This window comes from Zootoca vivipara, chromosome 15, assembly GCF_963506605.1.
Source record: "Zootoca vivipara chromosome 15, rZooViv1.1, whole genome shotgun sequence".
NCBI classification, from domain to species: Eukaryota; Metazoa; Chordata; class Lepidosauria; order Squamata; family Lacertidae; genus Zootoca; species Zootoca vivipara.
Window position 1 is genome coordinate 16,902,536 of NC_083290.1, and position 22,199 is coordinate 16,924,734.

A 22,199-nucleotide genomic window follows, 5' to 3' on the forward strand; every position below is an offset into this window, starting at 1 on the left:
CAAACTGGTGTACAGTTCCCTCTGTGTAGGATTTTCCTGGAACACCTAAGCTGGGGCTGGCCTATATGGTTTAAATTACCAAAGTCATTTAGAATCCTTGGTTTTTCTGTGCAGGTCTTTTCTCCCACGTACGTTCAAGACCTAATCAGTTTGTCTGTATTGCTGAGACTCACCTTGTGCTTCAACACTTCCCAAAGCCAAAGCAGTTTGTAAATTAAAAAAAGAATTATTTTTGTTTAGAACTAATGCACATTCTTACAGAAAGGGGCTGTATGCTGGAAATGGAATGCTGGAAATGTTTTTGCTGAGGTGTGTTATGTGGGCGTGTTCAGAGATATCTGAAGTTGCTATCCATATTTGTTTTGTATTGGCCAGATCCTAAATATCTGCAGATAGGATCATAGAATTGTAGAGTAGGGAGGGGCGCTCCAAGGGTCACCCAGTCCAACCCCCAGCAATGCAGGAATCACAGCTCAAGAATCCCTCAGAGTTGGCCTTCCAACCTCTGATTAAAAATCACAGCTAAAGAATCCGTAAATCGAACCTAAAGAATCATCATGCCTGTTGCCACAAGGGGGCAGCATTGCCCAGCCTTGGCTATTGGTTCCCTATGACCACCTGCTCCTTCTGCAGAACCCCAGGGCTGGGATCTGTTATGATGAGACACGCAAGCTCGTAAGTCAGCACTCTGCTCTCGTTCTCCAAATCTATCCAAAAGACTCCAGTGCCTGAGATGTGCTGCCTCCAAAACAGCTCAAGCGTTCCTGCTGGATCCGTCCATCCGTGGTCATTTTGAAAGGGCCTTTGAGACACAACAGGTATGAAAAGGTCTCGGGGGGAAAGTTAGAATATCTAAGAAAATAAGTCAAAGACACAGCTCAGATGAGAAAAGTGGGCTGAAGCAATGGCTGTGGAATGAGTGCCATCAGAGCACAGAATCATAGGAAACTGCCTGATACAGAGTCAGGCCTCTCCAGCTTCTCCAGAAGTTCAAACAGGAATCTCTTCCGTGGAGATGCTGCTGGGGATTGAACCTGGGACCTTCTGCATGCAAAGCGGATGCTCTACCACTCAGCTATGGCCTTGCAGGCTCAGAAGACAAGCAGTCCACCAACTAAGAAACCCATGCAGCCCACCACCAAGAAACCACTGCTCCATGAAAGAGAGAATGTACAAGAGCAGAACAGCAAGGGAGGTTCGGGTGGCTCAAGTAAGCAAGCCAAGCCACTCTCACCTGGGCAGGGGAACCACAGCAGTTGCCCTTTGCAGAGTGCAAGGAACGCCCCTCACCCCTTGCCCACACAAATGTGCTCACCAGCTGTCCCTAAGGAGGCAGCTTTTGCTATGCAAGATTTCTAAACGGCCTTGCAAGAACGCTGCTTCCAAGGCAGCTGGTGCTCCTGAGGAAAGGTAGATTTGCTGTAGGTAGGATTTGCCTTTTGATGCAGACTTGATGGGGAAGGGTCCGGTGTCCAGGCAAGAAGCCTCCTCCCACCGGGGAGTTGGTCCAGATTGCACAAGCTGAAAAGGTATCCATAACAACAGAGCCCCTAGCAACTGTGTCCAAGCTGCATCCATCTCCAACTCAGCCAAAGGTGTTGAGTCCGTCTTGGCAGGAATGCGAGAAGTCTTATCTGCAAAGGGTCCTCCAGGAATTGGTCACCAGGAGCTTTCAAGTGTTATTAGAATCATAGAATTGTGGAGTTGCAATGCAGAAATCACAGCTGGGGCTCCCCAAACCTGCATTCAACAGGCATCTCACCTCTCGAAATGCCACCACGGTGTGGAGGCAACAGCAGTACTGGCAAACTTAATACTTTTTTTTGCCACAATCACTGCCACAGAGCAGTGGGCCTGAAAATGGGCTCTGATCCTCGGTCATGTTCACAGAATCACTGAACTGTAAAGTTGGAAGGGACTCCTAAAGGACATCCAGTCTGACCCCTATTAAGGATGGGTTTTCTTGCCATTTGCAGATCTCTCCCATGGAAGATCAAGGTGCTGACACTGTCCTACGACTGGCCGGGAGGCTGGATGCCCCCGGGACAGAAAGAGTCACTTTGGCTCCATCCCAATGGAAAGACTGGCCAGCCTCCTTCGGTATTCTCTTAACATAAGAACATAAGAGGATCAGGCCAATGGCCAATCTAGTGCAGCATCTTGTCCTCACAGTGGCCAACCAGAGACCCAAGTGAGAAACCAGCAAGTCGAATTTGAGCACAAGAGCACTGCCCCCTCCTGTGCTTTCAAGCCACTGGTATTCAGAAGCATCGCTGCCTCTGAATGTGGAGGCAGAGCAAAGCAGGGTTGCCATATTTCAAAAAGTAAAAACCAGGACAACCCAAAAGTTGTTGAGGTTTTTTGTTTTTTTTAGGAAACCCACAAAATTGTTGAGCTTTTTAAAAAACAAACAAACAAAATTTTTCGATTGACTTGCCTAAGATCCAGGACAAAGCGCTGCCTTTCAGAAATCCCCCCCCCCCCGGGACGTCAATTCTGTCTTTGAAATCCTGGTCATGTCTGGGAAAATCCGGACGTATGACAGCCCGAGAGCATAGCCATCCTGGCTCGTAACCCTTGACCGCCCTCTCCTCCTCCATGAATTGTTGGTGGTGACTTGGGAGTGAGTTCCAAAGTTTAGCTCTGCGCTGAGTGAGGAAGGACTTTCCTTTCTCTGTCCTGAATACTGGCCTCCTCTCTGGAGGAAACCTGGTTTCCCTTCTCTGGAGACCTGACATGGTTGCCTCTGGCCAAAATGATATGGGAGATACCCTTGATTGGATGGCACAAAGAGGAACGCCAGCAGGACAAGGTGATCTCTAATTATTTACAAAGCAGTTTAACTCAATTAATGTCGCTGAAGGCGCAGCAGCAGAAAATGCCAATTAGGGCAGGAGAGATGTTTTGACACAGGCACCCGTTCCATAACTGCCAATTATGGTGATGTGATGATGTTTTGAGGGCAGAGGAAGGAGCGGCTCAGGCTCCGGATTTATTTCACCATCCACAGAATGATTGCTGAAGATTATTCTCCGAAAGATTTTAATCATAGCTTGTGACCTGAGTCTCTTCACGCTCCTGCCTTTAACGTCTCAAGTCAGTAGAGCATGAGACTCTTAATCGTAGGGTCATGGGTACAAGCCCAACATTTGGGCAAAAGATGATGCATTGCAGGGGGTTGGACTGGATGACCCTTGTGGCCCCTTGCAGCTCTAGACATCTATGATTCTATGGAAGAATACTAGAATCACAGAATTGTAAAGTTGGAAGGGTAAACTGGTCCAGCTCCTCCCAGCAACGCATTAGAAATGGAACCCAAACGAAAGGGGTACGAGGCTCACGTCAGCCGCCCATTGGTAGGCGACAAGATGGAGCAAGATTGTTTTCTGCTGCACCAGCGGGTAGGACCTGAAATAATGGATTCAGGTGGCAAGAAATTTAGATTCTAAGTAAACATTAGGAAGAACTTCCCAATGGCAAGAGCTGCTTGACAGTGGAATGGGCTCTCCTTCTTTGGAGGTTTCCAAACAGACATTGCATGGCCAACCGTCAAGGATGATTTATCTGTGGTTCCTGCATTCCATAGGGTTGGGCTAGATGACCCTTGGGAACCCTCTTCCAACTTTAGAGTTCTGTGAATCTAGGGATGGAGGAGAGGTCACTTGAGATAACGAGCCCCACCCCACCCCACCCCACAATGAGCTGCAAAATTCTCCCTTGGCAGACAAGTCAAAAGTCTTTCCAGAGGTCTTGCTACCCTACCTGCCCCCAGAACAAATGTTTCAGAATGCATCACTGAGCCGGGTGGCTCCTTCCCCCACCCTACACCCACCCCCCAAACCCTGCACTTGGCTTTGCTTGAGGATTTCATCCTGTCTGCAAATCGACCAGATTTGCATTTCTCGAACTAAGAGGTAGATCGTAATGCAGTTAATCATTCACTTCGGGGACTCTATGTACCCCAAAAAAATCATATTTGAGATTCAAATGCCTGTTTGAGAATAAAACACATGCAAATTTCGCAGAGCGGAACATGCAGAAATGATGCAAATTTCCCCAATGGCTTCTTGGAAAACAAAAATGCAGGATTTGTTATGGTAAAAGAAGGAGAAAACAGGGAGGCAGGCTGGAACTCATTGTATATCTCCCCCCACCCTCTGTTTTCCATGAAGACTTAGCTGGTAGCTTCATGCTAAGCAGATTGTTTTACCTCTGCAGCGAGAGAAGCACTAAATATCAGCCCAAACTCAGCAGAGCAAAAGCCAAATATTTCATCCTAAGCAGAGGCGTTTTTGCTTAACGGGGTCTCATTTTTCACTGGAAATGCCACACAGAAGCTTTGCTGTTCCATAAATTTGTCCACAGAGAGATCCCCGCAGGAGCCTCCGAAAAGCCAGAGGCAGTGAGCAGGGCTGAATGCCGTAGATTGAGCTGCTTGCTAAGTGGAGCTGAAGGATCGCTCGCGTTAACTTGCTATGAAAATTGCCACCAGCTTAAAATCACTCCTATTTGTTTTCTCTTTATGAATCCAGCACTTCTAATCCAGACGTGTCTCGCCATCTAGCCCAGCATCCTGTTTTCACAGCGGCCAAACAGACCCCCAACGGGAAACCAGCAAGCAAGACCTGAGCACAACAGCCCTCCCCTCTCCTGTGGTTTCCAGTAACTGGTATTCAGAAGCGTTGCTACGGTACAAACATAGCATTGTAGTGTTGGAAGGGACACCAAGGGTCGTCTAGTCCAACCCCCTGCAATGCAGGAATCTTTTGCCCAACGTGGAACTCAAACCCACAACCCTGAGATTAAGAGTCTCATGAGCTATCACAACTGTGGAGGCAGAGTATACCCTCCGTGGCTAGTAGATTTCAGTAGCCTTATTATCCTCCTCATTATACTGTTTAGTTCTCTTTCAAAGCCATCCGAGTTGGTGGCCATCACTGCCCCCAGTGGGAGAGAGTTCCATAGTTCAGCAATACACTGCATGCAGAAGGACTTTCTTATATCTGTCCTGAATCTTCCAACTTTCAGCTTCACTGGACGTCCATGAGTTTTGGTGTCAAGAGGGAGGAAAACTTTTCTCTATCCACTTTCTCTAGGCCATACATTGATTTCTATACACCTCTATCATATCTCCTCTTGATCACCTTATTTCAAAAGCTAAAAAGTCTCAAACACTGCAACCTTTCCTTATGGGGCTGTCGCTCCGTCAATCATTTTGCTCGCCCCTTTCTGAACCTTTTCCAGCTTCACAATATCCTTTTCAAGGCGAGGCACCCAGTACTGTTTGCAGTATTTATTTGTCCGTACAACAGAAGCCTGCGAAGAAGATCCCGGCTCTTCCCATTTCCCAGGTGGGAGGCTGAGCCTAAGGGAGCAAGGCCAAAGCACAGGTTTCCCCTTTCCTCACTCAGGACTAGTTGACTGCACAGTGCAACACGGCAGCCAAAAACCCACAGGAAACTCACTTTGCCATGAGGGAGAAGGCTTCTGAGCAGACAGCTGGGCAAGGGACGAGCTTGATCAGGATGTGGCCCAGGGCAGCCGGGAAGTGGGCCTTTGTGACCTTCTCGAACACCGACGTGAAGGTGTTGATGTCACTCATCTTGCTGCTGGGCTCCCCGCTGCCTGTGTCCAGGATGTTGCCCCCATGCAGGACCAGGATCAAGACGTGGGTTTTGCAGTTCTGCTGCTGACCCCCTTCCTGGAGAGAGAGAGAGAGAGAGAGAGAGAGAGAGAGAGAGAGAGAGAGAGAGAGAGAGAGAGAGAAAGAAAGAAGTGGACCAAGCTATATACATACCTAGAAGAGCAAACCAACCTGAGGATAAAGGCCTGAGCAGATTTCGCTTTGGAGTCAAGGGATAATGGAAACCTCGTGAGAAAAACCAAAGAGCCTTGTGGCATGGCAGTGCTGGGGCTTCTACAAGGAATGAGTGAATTGCAGGGCTGGAAGGGAACTCCAAGGGCCATCTATTCCAACCACCTGCAATGCAGGAATCCCAGCTCAAGAGTCCCTGTCAGGTGGCCATCCAATCTCTGTTTTAAAACCTCCAACTAAGGAGAGCCTGCCACCTGCTGATGTTCTGCTGTCAAACAGCTCTTACCCTCAGAAAGTTATCCCCAACGCTCTCGCCAGATTCTCCTTTCTTGTCATTTCTTGTCATTTGAATCTACTGGTTCGGTTCTTCCCCTTTAGAGCTGAAGAAAACATTCTTGTCCCCTCTTCCTTTAGATCTTTGAAGATGGCTACCATATCTCCTCTCAGTCTCCTCTTTCCCAGGCTAAACATACCCAACTCTCTCAACAGTTCCGAAAGCACCTTCAAACAGAGTTTGGATGGCCATCTGCAAGGAAATCTTGAGCTGGTAGATCACTGGGTGTCTGTGGTAGATCTTTGGTAGATCACTGGCTCCCCCCAAAGAAGCTGAACAACTGGTGCTCCCCTAAAAAAAACCCTCAACATTTTACCTCCTCCCTGGGGGGGAAAACCTCAACAACTTTGACCCAAACCGCCCCCACCCATTGCCAGTTTTTAACTCTGTGAGTAGATCACAGTCTCTTGGGAGTTGGCCACCCCTGGCCTAAATGACCCTTGGGGTTCCCTTCCAACCCTACATTCCTACAATTCTATCACCCTCGCCACGTTAAAAACCAGGAGAAATTACAATAAAGCTTTGTTTAATTTTTTTTATATTAAAAAAAACAAAAAACCCACACCCCATGGCGTCCAAAACTTTCCTCTGCAGAGCCCAGCCCCTCTCCCACACACTGCCCATCTATTTACTGAAATGTGATATGGTCAAGGCCGACAGCGGGCGCTCACCTCACTCTCCTCGTGGATCTCAATGCTGCCTTGCGCAGGATAGCGGTGCTTCCTCAAAGAGGCTCTGTAGAGCTCCCCTGCAGGAAAAGAAAGAAATCGGGGTTACCTTTCAAACCCTTTTACTCCTGGTTCTCCTGGACAGCCGCCAAATGGGCTGCTGAATTTTCTCTCCTGCCAGCCCAAATATAATAGTCACAATCTGCAGGGACCCTTCTTCTCCGTCCCACCACCCTCACAGTCCTGCTTGATGAGGACGCAGGACAGGGCCTTCTCAGTAGCTGCTCCCAGGCTTTGGAATTCCCTCCCTAGAGACGCCAGACTGGCTCCCTCCTCGTTGTCCTTCCTCCAGCAGCCGAAGACTCCTATATTCTCACAGGCCTTTGGGAACTGACTGTTGCTTTTTCTTCTTTTTTTAAGGAAGTGGCTCTTTTAATAGTGCTGTGCTGATTTTACTGTCTGTGTTTTAATAGACTTGTTTTCTATTTGGCTTTAATTTCTGCTAGAGTTTAATTACTTTCTAACCATCACGTTTTATAGGTTTTTAGCTTTTTGTATTTTATCTGCATTGTTTTGATTTCTGCAAACTGCCTTGAGTCCCAGTCTGGAAAGAAAGCAGGATATAAATAAATATAGTAATAGTAATAACAGCAGAAGACAGAGGGCAAGGAGGGGAGAGTGTGTGCATATAGTATGGTCTGACTTGTATAAACTTGTACATTATTATTATTATTATTATTATTATTATTATTATTATTATTATTTCCATTACCTGTAATAAAGAAAGTACCGGTAGAGACCCAATTAATAATGAAATATCCGCAATAATAGGAAACGGGTGTATTATAATTTACCTAATTTAAATCTGAAGTTGGTTTTATGTACATGCAGAAATTTCTTTATGATGTCTCATTGTTCTATACGTTGTTGATTTTGATTTAGTTTTTAGTTTTATGAATCAAAATGGGATCTTGCAGGCAGCAGACTCCCCTGCCCCAGAGAACAGGGGCACAACTTCCTGCACTGCAGGGGGTTAGACAAGAGGACCCTTGGGGTCCCTTCCAACTCTACAATTCTGCGATTCCCCATTCGTAAGGTACCAAGGGGACGAGGGAGGGAGGCGAAAGGCCCACCAGGGGGCTCAATTAGCGCATTACATTCCTGAAATCTCAGGAGGAGACTCCACAAAATGTAAGGTGTGATGAAATTGTGAGGAAAGGTTTTTATACTCCCATATCCCACCCACCCCCGAAGCCGCTTGCTCAGTCGCTCTCCACACCAGGCTTTTCTTCCACCCGCTCAACTCTGTCTTCTCGCTCACTATCTCTTCTGCCTCTGTTAGTTGTCAAGGAAACAGCCGCAGGACAGAATCCGATTATCTCCGTGGCAAAACCTGACTGCCATGTCCATCTCTGGGGCAGCCACCAGGACCTCTGCCCCTTCTGCCCCCACTGCCCCCATTTTGCATTTTGATGGCAAACTCTGCACCAGTTTTGGGGAGCAGCCACAGGGCCAGAACTCCCTTCTCTCGCTTCCAGAGGCTTCTCTCCTTGGCTCCACCTGTGTATGTACGCACTGCCCCCTCCCTGGGACGGCACCAGCAGAGGATGGGGTCCTGCATTTGAAGACTCCTGCCCCACATTATACAAAACCTTCCTGTCAGGGAAGAAGACTCCTCACACTTCCTCTTCGCTGCGCTAGTTTTCTACAGGCAGGGTTTGTTTAAAAGATGCCAGAGGATATTTTTAAAAATGAGATCCCTGCAGTCTCAAAAAAAAGGGGGGGTGCTGGCCCAGAAAATGTGCTCTGATCGAAAGTGGCTCTACTCATGGGCAACAGAGTGAGGTGGGGTATCTGAGAGACAAAAGGTTGGGGGTCCCAGCCCCTTTGACTGCTGGCTTTCTACATGCAGGGAATTCTAAACATGGAGCAGGGGAATTCAAAACTGCGATCCCTCTGAAGGGCGTACTGCCACGCTTGGCAAATCCACACTGTGATCAACTCCCACCCGGAAACCAATGTCCCCACTGTGGAAGGACGTGTGGATCCAGAATTGGCCTCCACAGTCACGGACCCATTGTTAAAACCGTGTTTATGGAAGACAATCTTATTCAGATATGAGTGATCGCCAAAGAAGAAAGAAGAAGAAGCCACTACAGTTTTGGCCACTTGACTACCTCACATTTATTTCTTTATTCCACAAAATTTATACGTCGCTTGATAGTTTTAAAAAAGTGGTTTACAAAAAATTAAACAAGAAAAGTATCAACATGAAAAATCAACAATAATAATTCAATAGTTTTTTTAAAAAAAGTTAAAATAATGGTAGACTAAAAACAGATGAAAACACACGCCAGCTTTCTGAAGATCTAGGTAGGCATATCTAAACAATAATCTTTTTAGTATGTATCAAAATGGGTATACAGTGAAGGTGCCTGCCTGGTGTCAATGGGCAGAGAGTTCCAGATGTGCAGGCGTTGCCACACTAAAAGATGGGTTTCTTACTAATGCAGAACGGGTATTTTGTGGCTCCCTGTAACAGGGCCAGCTCTGCTTATTGAAGCGGTTGAGTGGGCATGAACATGTCGTAGAATGTAATGCAGGACTTCAAAAGCAGACTAGCACAATAACATCACCCTAGAAAAGTGTTACATCTTTTTGCATCGAGGCTGGGCAACAAGAGAGTTCCTTGCTGTGAGGATTTGCCTGGGGAAATTCCTTTTGTGTGGGAGCTGAATCACCTGATGCCACAGTCAACAAAGGATCAACATGGACATGCAGGGAATGAGCCTATGAGGAGGGCAATTCAGCCGGTTGGAGGTGGAAATCCTGAGTTGCGGATTGTTCCCAAAGACCATCCATTGCAGAAAACATCCGGCTCTATTTCTCCGTAAGGTATGAATCAGTAGAGGCCACGCAGTCCCTGGGCCATTGCCAGGACGCAGGGGTAAAATGGATGAGGAGAAACAAGCCGAGCTTGAATCCTGGCAAGATGGAGGCACTGTGTGTGAGAAGCTCCTGTGTCTGGGAAATTGCACAGTTGCCTACCCTGGATGGCTTTGCTCTCCCCCCGAAGGAGTAGATTCACAGTTTGGGGTGGCTTCTGGATCCAGCTCTGTCACTGGAGGCCCTGGTAGCATCAGTAGCTAAAAGTGCCTTTTACCAACTGTGGCTATTTCAACAGCCATTCCTGTCCCCGGAAAACTTTGCCATAGTTCATTCATTGGTTGCTTCAAAACAGGATTGCCGTAATGTGCTCTATGTGGGACTTTCTTTGTGCTTGATCTGGAAGCTGCAGTTAGTGCAGAATGCCATAGCATGATTGCTGACAGGAGTGAGATCTTACAAGCATACCACACCTGGTTGCTGATTCCCTACCTGGCCAGGTTCAAAGGTGCTACTATTAGTATACAAAGCCTTAACAACATAGAACCAGTTGACCTGCGAGGTTGCCTTCTCAACATGTGCCCACTCGACCGCTTTGATCGGCAGAACTGGCACTGCTACAAGTGCCACATAATACGCATTCTGCATTGATAAGAACTCTGTCATATAGTGTGGCAGCACCTATCACGTTGGAACTCCCTGCCTTTTGACATCAGACAGGCCCCTTCACTGTACTCTTTTCGTTGCCTGATGAAAACATTCCTCTTTTGATAAGCCCACCTAGATGTTTAGAAAGCTGTTGCAAGTTTTAATTCAGATTTGGTCTACCGTTATTTTAACCTTTCAGAAGTTTGAAATTATGGTTGCTGATTTTTCTTAGTAGCAAAATTATTGGGGGTTTTCCGCTTTTTTGTACACTTCTTTGGGTGTCTTTCTACCCCCCCCTTCTTTCCAATGAAGTGTATAAATTTTGTGGATGAAATAAAATGCCCCCCTTTTTGTTTTTGTTTTCAGCCAACTTTGTTTTTATTGATTCATTGTTTTTATTTATTTAATTCCAGTGAATACATGGGACATCTCCTGCAGCCCTAAAAGGGTGTGGGGTTCTTCACAGTCCGAGGGCCACATTCCATTCTGGTCACATGCTGGCGCTGTGTGGGGCCAGAGGCAAAAGTGAGCAAAGCTCCAGGATGCTGCTGAGGCAACGTGCATGTTCTGCCTCAGCAGCAGGATCGCTGGCTGAGGTCCTGAAACCCACACCAAGGTCACTCTCCAAGGTGCTGATCTTACATCACATCCCTGCCTGCCTGGAAGCCAATGAATACTGGCTGTTTCCAAGGTGTGCTGGGGACTGTGAATGGTCCTGTCGTCCAAGTGGAAGGGAAACCGTGCAGCCAGACCCAATGGAAAAGGTGAAACCTGTGACCTTGCAGTTGAGCGTACACCAGGGATGAGGTTGTATGCAGGTCCCCAGAGCAAGAGAAGAGGAAGAGGACCATAAAGAAAACAGGGTGATTTCATTAGCTGCCTGAATGAAGCTGATTATGAGGGAAATGGTGTGTTGTTCTGTTTACTGGAGGAGTTTTAATGAGGTAAAATTATAAAAGAGACTTAGTAGGACTCAAAGAGGCTCCCAGGTGAGGCTCCAGCTTTTCGCCAGTTTTTCCTTGGCAGCCTTTTATACTGCCATTACAGCAAGTTATGCTAATTACATCATTATACAAACTATGGGAGCAAAGAAGGTAAATTAAAATCCCACACAGAAGGTAGAACTCAGCACGTGGATCAGAGTCCTCCATTCAAACAGCAGGGGGGAAAGTCCTGATTGGATATGGGCTTGTTTGAGAGCTTGTTTTGTTGTTGTTGGTGGTGGTGGTGGTGGTGGTGGTGGTGTTTACAATCCAGATCTGGAGAGGGAAGAACCAAGGCAAGCTTTGAAACAAGCCAGGTCCTGTGAGGAAGACGGGAGAGGGGAGAGGAAGAAAAAGAGGAGGAGGAGGAGGAGGGAAAGGGAAAGGGAAAGGGAAAGGGAAAGGGAAAGGAGGAGGACAGGAGGAGGACAGCATCTTGTCCAGTCTTGCAATTCTATGACCTGGAGGAAGAGTTGACCTCTGGACCAAAGGTAAACCATCTCCAAACTAAGAGCATCTACTATTTCAGATAACGCTGGCCAGGCTCAGTTAACTTTTCCTCTTCACACCGACAAGAATACTTGGCTGCTCCAGGCAACTCCTCTGCTGGCTGCTAAGTGGTTGTTCCTCAGTTGTGCTGCTTCTCCAGAGCAGGGGTAGCAAATGTGGTGCCCTCTACATATACTGCTGGATCTCAATTCCCAGCAGCCAGCAGGACCAGCAGTCAGGGACCATGGGAGTTGCAGTCCAAGAACATCTAGAGGGCACCCCATTGGCTAACCCTGTTCTGATCTATTCACTGCATTTACCTTTCTCCTGCAAGGAGGATCAAGGTGGCTGACATGGTTCTCCCCTTCCTCATTTAATCCCCACAACAAAGTAGGTTAGGCAAGAGTTGCTCAGCCCCTGGGGGCAGCAGCACCACCACCACCCACCGCTCTTGAGCAAGGCTGAGTCATCCACGGCCTACCCAACCCTCCTGAGTGACAAGGCCCAGGCCTCCCTGTCTTAACACGTTAGCCAGCCAGCCTTCAACCATCAAGACAGCAATCAGCTAGATGGGGATGGTGCCACCCAAAATGGAAGAGCTGTGCTTAATCAGAAAACACAGACCTTATTCCACATTCCAGGCAACCTGCCTCCATGGCTTCCTAAGGCATTTGTAGATAACAAGAAAACCGTCTCTGCTAAGATTTCTCAGAAGAGCTCCAGACCATGGAGGGAAAGATCTGAGTGGCTGAGAGGCAGCAGTGCTTCCTGGGGAAACCTCATAAGAATGTAAGCAGAGCCTGCTGGATCAAGCCAAAGTCTAGTCTAGCATCCTGTTCTCACAGTGGTCCAACCAGATTCCCAGTATGGGAAGCCTGCAAGCAGGAGAAGCAGAAGAGCACTATCCAGTTCTCTGTTGCCCGGTATTCAGAGGTAGACTGTCCCTGGGCATGGAGGTTCTGCTCTCAAAATAGACCTCCATAAGAAGAGCTCCCAAAGGGGGCGCGTTTACTCCACCATCACAAGGACATCAGATGAGGCTGCTGGATCAGGCCAATGACTCATCTTGCCCGGCATCCTGTTCTCACAGTGGCCAGCCAGAAGCTTTGGGGAAACTCACAAGCAGGATCCGAGCACAATAGCCCTCTCCTCTCCTGTGGTATTCAGAAGCATTTCTGCCTCTGACTGTGGGGGCAGAGAATGGCCATCAAGGTTGGCAGCTTTCAATAGTCCTCTCCTCCTTTAATTGTCCAATCCTCTTTCAAAGCCATCCAAGTTGGTGGCCATCACTGACTCTTGCAGAAGTGAGTTCCACAGTTTAACCATGCAGTGCATGAAGAAGAATTCAAGAGAATGTTAAGCCCAGTGTGGAACTCCTGCCTCAATGAAACCCTCCCCCTTTCATGCAGAGGCAGAAGGAGGGTTGAGTTAACGGGGGGGGGGCAGCCTCATTAAATAAGCCTGACTTGAGCCACCAATGAATGGAACAGGAAAACTAATCTTAGCTGCAAGGGCAAAATCGTATCTCCCCATTTCACGTAATTTGCAGGGAGCAATTCAGAACCTGTTCCAAAGGCTTCCTGGCCTCCAACTGGGATGCTAGCAGGTAGGAAACAGGGACAAGCCAAGGATTCCACCCTGGAGAACAAGATGCTCTAAAACTGGCTTTTTCCTCTTTTCTTTGCAAGGGAAAAAAGCAACTCACCAGCAGGGTCTGTATTCAATAGCCGAGATCCTGCTGCAGGGCTGACACAGCAAAGCCCTGCATGGGAGAAGCATGCCAGGCTCTCTTTGTGGGAAGAAAATAATAAAAACGACAGGGGAAGATTTGGAATACAGTGGTACCCTGGGTTAAGGACTTAATTTGTTCTGGAGGTCCGTTCTTAATCTGAAGCTGTTCTTAACCTAAGGTACCACTTTAGCTAATGGGGCCTCCCGCTGCCGCCACGCTGCCGCCGCACGATTTCTGTTCTCATCCTGAAGCCAAGTTATTAACCCGAGGTACTATTTCTGGGTTAGTGGAGTCTGTACCCTGAAGTGTCTGTAACCTGAAGCGTCTGTAACCCGAGGTCCCACTGTAATGGTATCTGGGAGAAAGAAGTGGGGAGCCCTATGGCTTTCAAGTTAATTTCAGCCAGGTAGGTAGCAAAAGGGGGGGATAGGGAGGAGGAGAAGGAGAGGAAAGAGAGGCTCTGGCCCCCTGGCAGAATTTATTATTTGTTGTGTTTATATTGCATTTTTCCTTCATGGATATCAAAGTTGCATTCGAACCCTGGTCTCCCCAGTTACCAGTCCAGCACTCTGACCACTACACCACCACCCCCTCCAAGGGAATGAGGCCCTCAACAACAACAAAAACCAGGCCCCACACTCATTTCCTGGGGAGGGAAGCAGAAGGTCAAATGCAGCTACCCTCTGCTAGGTTTGGGAGGGCCATTTTGCACAGCAGATGGCAGAACTGCCCTGTCCTGCCCTGGACTGGGAACATGGCAGAAAGTAGCAGTCAACTGTACGGCATCCAGAGCTAACAGGGGTGCCCTTTAAAAGTCATAGCAGAGGCGCAGCATTGGGGGGTTGTGGAGGTGCAAGCATGCCCGCTGGCCATTCCTTCCTATCCTGGGCAACAATTGAGAGGGAAGAGCTGCTCCTGCCCACACAGTAACAGGTCTTCATACATTCCAGTGACATGGAGAACATAGGAGTTCCAAAGTGTCTTTGGAAAATCCAGTCCAGCTTCCAAGGCAGGACCTCTCCACAATATCTGGTTATCTGCTCCGCATCCTGTCTTGGGGAAAGGACAGCACCCACAGATGTCTGAACAGACCTGGTATTGGCAAGGTGCCTGTCAAGGGGATTGTTGCGGCTACTCCCGAGTAAAGACGCTCCAACCCGCTCTGTCTTTAAGAGCTTTATTGTGCATATTATTTACAGTGCAGAGATACTGTATCAGAAAACATGACTGCCTAGTCCGATTCAGAACCCGGGCAATGGCTTCTGTCGCCTTCTTGGACCAGCATAAAAGCCTGGGCACCCCAAAGCGCCTCCCCCTAGCCCTGCGTGTGGGCGCGTGCCTCAATTCGGGCGCCAGAAGGGGCTGCGTTCCTTCTCCCGTCCTTCGGCTGGAGCGTTGCAGAGGCTCTGGCACCTCGCTGCACTGTCCTTCCCCCTCTGGCCAGCTGGGTCTGTGCTGACACGTCTGAGAGCCCCCTCTCCACTCCGCTCCATTCCTCATTCCCTCCTCCTGACCCGCTGCTTGCGCTGTCACTGGGCGAAGTGCTGGTCAGGATGGCTGGGGGAGGGTCCCTGTATGGAGTCTCCCTGACAGTGCCTATTCCAAAGTGGTGCTCATGATCCTTGAGATGAAGATTAGCAGATAAACCAAGGTCCAGTAGCTGGACAGAGCGATGGTTTCAGGACCATGGACAGATCCCTTTGGGGGAGTCAGTGAAATTTTCAGGACTATGGACAGATCCTGCAGGGTTTCAGGACCTTGGACAGATCTCTTGCAGGGAGCCACTTCCCCAAAACAATTCCCACCTCCAAGGAAGACCTTTTCTCTCTGAGAAACAAATATGCTTAAAGGGGCAGCAGCCCTCATGCCCTGAGCCATCTCTGGTCACTTACTGCCTGGCATGGGTAGGATATCACAGGGGGCTGGGAGGGGGCTGGTGTGGGAGGGCCTCAGCCTCTTAAGGGCATCAGATGCAGGAAAGAGCTTTTCTGGAGTTTCTGGTTTGGGGATTCTGGGTTTGTGGGGTCCAGCCACCCCTTGCTCCTCCTCCTAGCCCTAGCTACTGCTGCTGCAGACCATTGCAGGAGCTGGGCTTCATAAAGCATCCATTGCTTCACAGGGGGACAAGGACTAATTGTCTGTCTTGCCTGCTGCAGAGAAGCCGAGAGCCACCAGGCAAGAAGGTTGATGAAAAGACAAGAAAAAGGCAGCAGGATAGAATTTTATAAAAGTGTACCATTAAACTGTGGAACTTGCTCTAACAGGAGGCCATGAAGGCCACCTATTTGGGTTGTACTTTAAAAGAAGATCAGACACTCATGGATGATAATAAGGCTATCAATGGCTACTAGCAATGATGGCTATTGTTCTGCCTCCATGGCTAGAGGCACTACTGTGTCTGAGTGCCAGCTGCTGGAAACTGCAGGAGGGGAGAGTGCTCTTCTGCTAGTTTGCCACAGGCATCTGTGTTGGCCACTGTGATAACAGGATACCAGACTAGATAGGCTATTGGCCTGATCCAACAGGCTCTTATGTTCTTAAGGTTGTGTTTGGACACTTGTAAGAGACCTTCCTGGCTGCAGTGGAGACAGAGCAGGCAGGCTGCCCAGGGAGGGGGGGTAGCTTTGCAAAGAGTAGTCATGCATTTGACCAGAGCAGCAGGCCTGGATCCAGCCCCTGAGTCAAAAGCATCTCCACACACACACACACACACACACACCCCTCCAGCCAACCCTCTTAAGGGTCTCTCCAAACCACACACCCTACCCAAAAATGCTCAGTCCTTGAAGGTTACGATTCTTGCTGCTGCTTATGTATGGGCGCGTGGGAAGGGGGAAATAATCGCTCAGTGCCTCACAAAGTCCTTTTCAGCTCTTCTTATGTTTGTTTGTTTTTTAAAGAAAAGAATTTCCAACAATTGAGAATTAACAAGCCGATACTAACGAACAGCGCCGGGGTGGAGGGGGAGGTGGGGGGAGAGAAAGCATGTCATTCTCCCATTCCCTGATGAAATCAGACCCGTTTTCCTGCCATCTGTTGCACTGTTGCTGGCTGTTTATGACAACAAATCTGTCAAAGAGAAATAAACTTGCATATGGTTCCTATTAGCAAGTGATAAAAAAATATTTAAAAAGAAAAACCTGATGGAAGATTGAAATGCTCACAGGTTACTGTGAGACAGGCAGAGAGAGAGCACAAAGTGGCATGCGAGGGGGGTGGGAGCTGGGAAGCCCCCAGAATCAGTGCTGCCCAGCCTGCAATCTGACCACTTTATAGAAGCGCAGGCCTTTGGCACCAACTCCGCAGCCACAGAGAGCCCGTTTCGGACCAGCTCCCTGTGGACCTTCGTGTTAGAGAGATCAATAAAGCTTGGCTTTGGGATTGAGGGTAATGAATTTTGCTTAGTACAATGATAAGAGTGAAGGTGACATGGGATGTGAGTGAGGGTGGCTTTGATGATTCAAGGACTGCTTTGGCCACAAGAGCAAAGAGGGGGGAAAGGAGGAGGGTGTTTTTTTAATAATAATACTAATAAAAGCACCAGGACTCACTTTGTTTTTCCTGCAGGACTCCAGATGAGCAGAAGGATGGATCTTCGCCTGCCAGAGGGAAGCAAGAGGGGCAAAGTTAGCATCTCTTGGCCAGAAGTACAAGGATACAACCTCTGTGTTGCATCTGCTGAGCCACAAATTGCTCTCCCTCCCAGACACTTGCAAGCTCCAAATTCTTTTTTATTATTACAAATTTTATTGAAAGGTTTTTAAACAATTACCAAGCATTAAGTGTCATCTTCCAGGACAAATGCATGCACAGATGTTGAGTCGTGAATGCAGTCATGCATATGACATCAAAGCAGACCAGGAAAAAATTCCACATGACAGTTTAAGCTCAAATCCACAGGGTATTCTTCAGTTTAGAGTATTAAGATAATTTCCCCAGAGTGGTTGTTATGACTGAGATGGAAGGGAGATTATTGCACTATTGTTAATAAATGATATAAATTGACAGCACACAGAGCCAAACCTGTGTTTGTTATTCCTCTTATCATCCTCTGATGGTGAGCTAAGTGCTCCATAAGGAGCTACATTCCACCCATATTGGGTCCAAGTTTCAAGCTCCAAATTTGACCTTCCAAAGCTTGGCTCCTCCAGGAAGGGACTTTCCTGCCTCCCCCACCACTAAACTCCATCTCCCACCCAAGCCAATGTGGCAGCTGCATCACTGGTACTCTTGAAAGGCCAGACAATTATACTAATTATCATGAGGTATAAAGACAGGGTGGTGCAAATGGGAAGCAGTGAGGGTGGGTGGATGGATGGGTAGAAACAGACAGCTCAGAGCCACACAAGCTCAGGAGAGACAGAAGAAAGGACCCTATTGCACAATGTGTAATTAAATGGATACCCACCTGTCAGGGGGACTCCTTGCAGGGACCCTCCCCCAGCCATCCTGACCAGCACTTTGCCCAGTGACAGCACTAGCAGCGGGTCAGGAGGAGGGAATGAGGAATGGAGCGGGGTGGAGAGGGGGCTCTGAGACATGTCAGAGCCTAGGCACCGACCCAGCTGGCCAGAGGGGGAAGGACAGCGCAGCGAGGTGCCGGAGCTTCTGCAAAGCTCCAGCCAAAGGGCTTCCAGCGCTCAAATTGAGCCACACGCCCACACACAGGGCTAGGGGGAGGCGCTTTGGGGTGCCCAGGCTTTTATGCTGGTCCAAGACGCGAAAGAAGCCATTGCCGGGTTATGAATCGGACTAGGCAGTCATGTTTTCTGATATCTCTGCACTGTAAATAATATGCACAATAAAACTCCGAAAGACAGAGCGGACTGGAGCGTCTTTACTCGAGAGTAGCCGCAACAATCCCCTGACACCACCCATCCAAAATACAGTGATGGCTACTGGTTTGGGTGGTTTTAAAAGTGTCCCAGGGCCCCTCCAAGTGTTGGTGGTCCACAGGGGCCATCATCCTAAGAACCTAGGAATGGCCTGCTGGGTCAGGCCAATGGCCCAGCTACTGCAGCACCCTCTTTTCACAGTGGGCAACCCGATGCCTCAGTGGGAAACTTGGAAGCAGGATGCAAGCACAAGAGCCCTCTCCCCTCCTGCGGTTCCTGGAAACTGGCATTCAGAAACATTGCTGTCTCTGACCATGAGTGCTTCCCATATCATGCATTCGGGTGAACCAGTTGGGATACTGGCCTGATCCAGCAGGGCTCTTATTGTGGAGCACTTCAAGAACAGCCCACTTAAGAATCAACCAAACTTCATAATTCTTCAACCAAGCTTCATAATTATTAGTAATAGCAAAAAGTAATTTTTGCATCAAAAAATTACGCCATGCTTTTTTATGACGGCGTCAATGACCTTTCCTTAGGTCTTTGCACTATAAAAAATGAAAATAAAATAAATCCATGAAATATGCACATTCGGAGGATACATTGTTATGAATGCAAAGCGCAGGAAGTGAAAGAGAGATTCGATCATTCATTCACTCAGTCAATCACACACACACACACACACACTTAAGTCTCCAGCAGAAATGTCACAATATTATCTAGTCTTTGGCAGGCAATTACACCTTGTGGGTATCTAAGGGTGGAAAGGGTGCTGCCCCAGATCCACAGCGCTGGAGTAGGGAAGGCTGACGTTCTCAGAGAGTAAGACACCCTCACCCTATGGCAAGCTGGAAGGTCAATTATGCTGGGAGATGCTTGTTGGGCCCCAAGCAGACCTGTTCTGCACTATGAGCAAGAACGGACTTGGCACCAAATTCCGGTCCTTAGAATCCAAAGCCAGTATGACCCTGCTTCACCTCATAGCCAGGTTTAAGATCCAGATTTAAGACCCAGATTTAAGATCGAACACAATCCTGCTTCACCTTACAGCCAGATTTAAGACTTGATAGGCTATTACACAACCTACACATGATGGGACACAAAAGAGAGATAAAAACACCATTTGCAGGCTTCATTCCCTAAGAGGCTTGCACTGCAATGACGACACAACTCCCGGAGGGAAGCCAGATCTGAGGTTCTCAGCCCTGTCATTCCCTGCTAAATGGCTCTGTTCCTTGTCAAATTAATCTGCTTCCCCCCCTGCCCCACCTTGCCTGCTGTCAAGAGGAGAGAAAAGCTTGGGATGCAGAGAAACCGTCTTTTCTCAGCAAAGAAAAAGGAAAACCTATGAATCATCCAGTCTTGATTGAGATAAATTAGCAGGGAAGCACTTGATCCTGGCCATCATCAAGGGCAGCGTGAAACAGATCACACTCCCCCCCCAACACACACATACCCACTAATTATCTGTTTAGCAGCCTTGAAGGTGCTGCCTGGCCTGTGCAGAACCCATGACAGTCAGCTAACATGCCGACAGGCAGAGGAAGAAGAACCCCAAGCAGTGACAAGAGAGCAGCAAATGCTACCCTCTCCAGCATATTGAAACAGAGCCCAATAACTGATTGGAGGTCTTTAGTGTCCACAGAATTTGTGTTAGGATACTAATCTGTTGATTCACACACACAGGGGCTTGTAGAGCAAGAAAACAGCAAAGCAGCTTATTATCAGAAGTGCATCACTTGGAAAAGGTATCTAATCCTAAACTAATTGACAAAGATCGCCAAGGGTGTGGAAACCAAGCCTAATGAGGACTGGTGGAAGGAGTTTAGGGGTGTTTAACCTGAAGAAGAAGAGAAGCCTGAGAGGTGATGTAATAAAGCCATCTTCAAATATCTGAAGGGCTTCCACAAGGAAGATGGAGCAACCTTGTTTTCTGCTGCTCCAGAAGGGAGGACCCAAACCACCGGATTCAAATGACAAGAAAGGAGATTCTGACTAAACATTAGGAAGGGCTGGCAGGTGTGAAGCAGGTAAGGGGAAGACAAGGGGCAAGATTGTAGCTGGAAGCCTTTGAGCGTTGATTTGTTGAGTGGGGAGCTGGGGTCCGCAAACATAGGCAGGTTGCAGAGGCTGGTCTTGAGCCTGAGCTATGAGGAGCAGGGAGCCACTGCAGAAGAGTGTCACGCCACTTTGGTCGCCGGGCAACAGAGCAGCATCAGCACCAAACTGGGCTCCCAATTTCTATAGAGAATGAGACCAGCATTTGCCAACTGGGGGCCCTCCAGGTGTTAAGAGCATGAGAATAGCCTTCCTGGGCTCTGCTGGATCAGGCCCATCTAGTCCAGCATCCTGGTCCTCACAGCAGCCACCCAGAAGCCTGTGTGAAACCCACAAGCAGCAACTGGTACCCAACTGGTACCCAGAAGCATTACTGCCTCCTGCTGTGTAAGCAGAGCATAGCCACCATGGCTGGTAGCCATCAATAGTCCCCACCTCCATAATCTCCATGACCAGATCATCTCTAGTAGCCACTGGTAGCCTTATTGTCCTCAATGAACTTGTCCAACCCTCTTTTAAAGCCATCCAATTTGGTGGCCATCACTGCCTCCTGTGGCAGGGAGTTCCACAGTTTAACTCTGCGTCATGAGTTCTAGTGTTAAAAGAGATGGAGGAAAACTTTTCTCTGGTCTACATCTTCCACGCTATGCAGAATTTTATAAACTTCTATCACATCACCACTTATCTGCCCTTTCTCCAAACTGAAAAGACGCTGCAACCTTTCTTCTTAGGGGAGTCGCTCCACCCCCTTGATCATCCCCTTTTCTGAAACTTTTCCAACACTGAAGGGGGGGCAGAGAGGGGGCGTTGCACGTGACTCAAGGTTACCTTGGTTCTCCTCCAGCTTCCCAATGGTCTCAATCTGCTCCACCAGGTCGTTGGAGTTCCACTGGCTCATCCCCAGGAGGATCGCACTCTTCCCTTCCGCCACCTCCTCTGCGGTGAGAGAAAATGGAATCACATTTCAGCACAATGGCATGGATACCAGAGCCAGGGCGGCTTCACTAAGACTAAAGCAGGTTGTGGTGGGAATGCATGGCCTGGCCATAGGATCAGAAAGTGGAGGGTCTCCCCCGGGATCCTTTGCAAGAGCATCACTGCATCTCCTGCATGTGTAAAATACTATTAGTATATAAAGCCCCTAACAATTTGGGACTCCTTTACTCAAGAGATCACCTTATCCCTTATATATGCTGACTTAACCACTTCAGTTGGTGGAACTGGCACTGCTATGGGTACCACATTAATACCCGTTCAGCATTTGTAAGAAATCCACCCATCTTTCAGTATGGCAGCACCTACACTTTGGAACTCCATGCCTATTGATGTCAAGAAGGTGCCTTCGTTGTTTTTGGGGTGTGCCTGCTAAAAATAGGTGCCTGCTTAAAAAATTCTTTTTAAGACACACACATACCCAGATATTTAGAAAGCCAGTGTGAGTCTCTCATCTCTTTTCAATCTGTTGTTATTTTAACTTTTTGAATGTTATGAATTATTGCTGTTTATTTTTCTCACTGATAACTTTATGGTTTTACCTGTTTTTCGCAAACGAATCTGAAGTTCTTTTTGCAAGCTAGCGGTGCAAAAAATTTTATGAAATAAATAAATAAACAGGAGGCCCAGACTCCAAACAAGAGGCATCTCCTTCACAACACCCCTTAGGATGTTAGCCCTTCAGCGTTAGAGAGAGAATAACACATGGCAAGGCTGGCACAGAGCTGGGTGCCATTCACAAAGCGTTCACAGGGGCA

General features: G+C 48.1%; 1 protein-coding gene across 2 annotated transcripts in view; it reads right to left on the reverse strand.

The window, feature by feature from the left end:
• The window catches only part of PITPNM3 (PITPNM family member 3), a 74,245-nt gene that overhangs the window by 22,578 nt on the left and 29,468 nt on the right, over window positions 1-22,199 (reverse strand). For both annotated transcript variants that reach the window (XM_035138852.2, XM_035138853.2), the window contains exons 3-6: window positions 21,277-21,384; window positions 17,107-17,154; window positions 6,821-6,897; window positions 5,466-5,701 (exon numbers count right to left, since the gene is read on the reverse strand). In XM_035138852.2, the coding sequence (XP_034994743.1) occupies window positions 5,466-5,701; window positions 6,821-6,897; window positions 17,107-17,154; window positions 21,277-21,384 (469 nt within the window). The remainder of the gene's footprint in view (window positions 1-5,465; window positions 5,702-6,820; window positions 6,898-17,106; window positions 17,155-21,276; window positions 21,385-22,199) is intronic.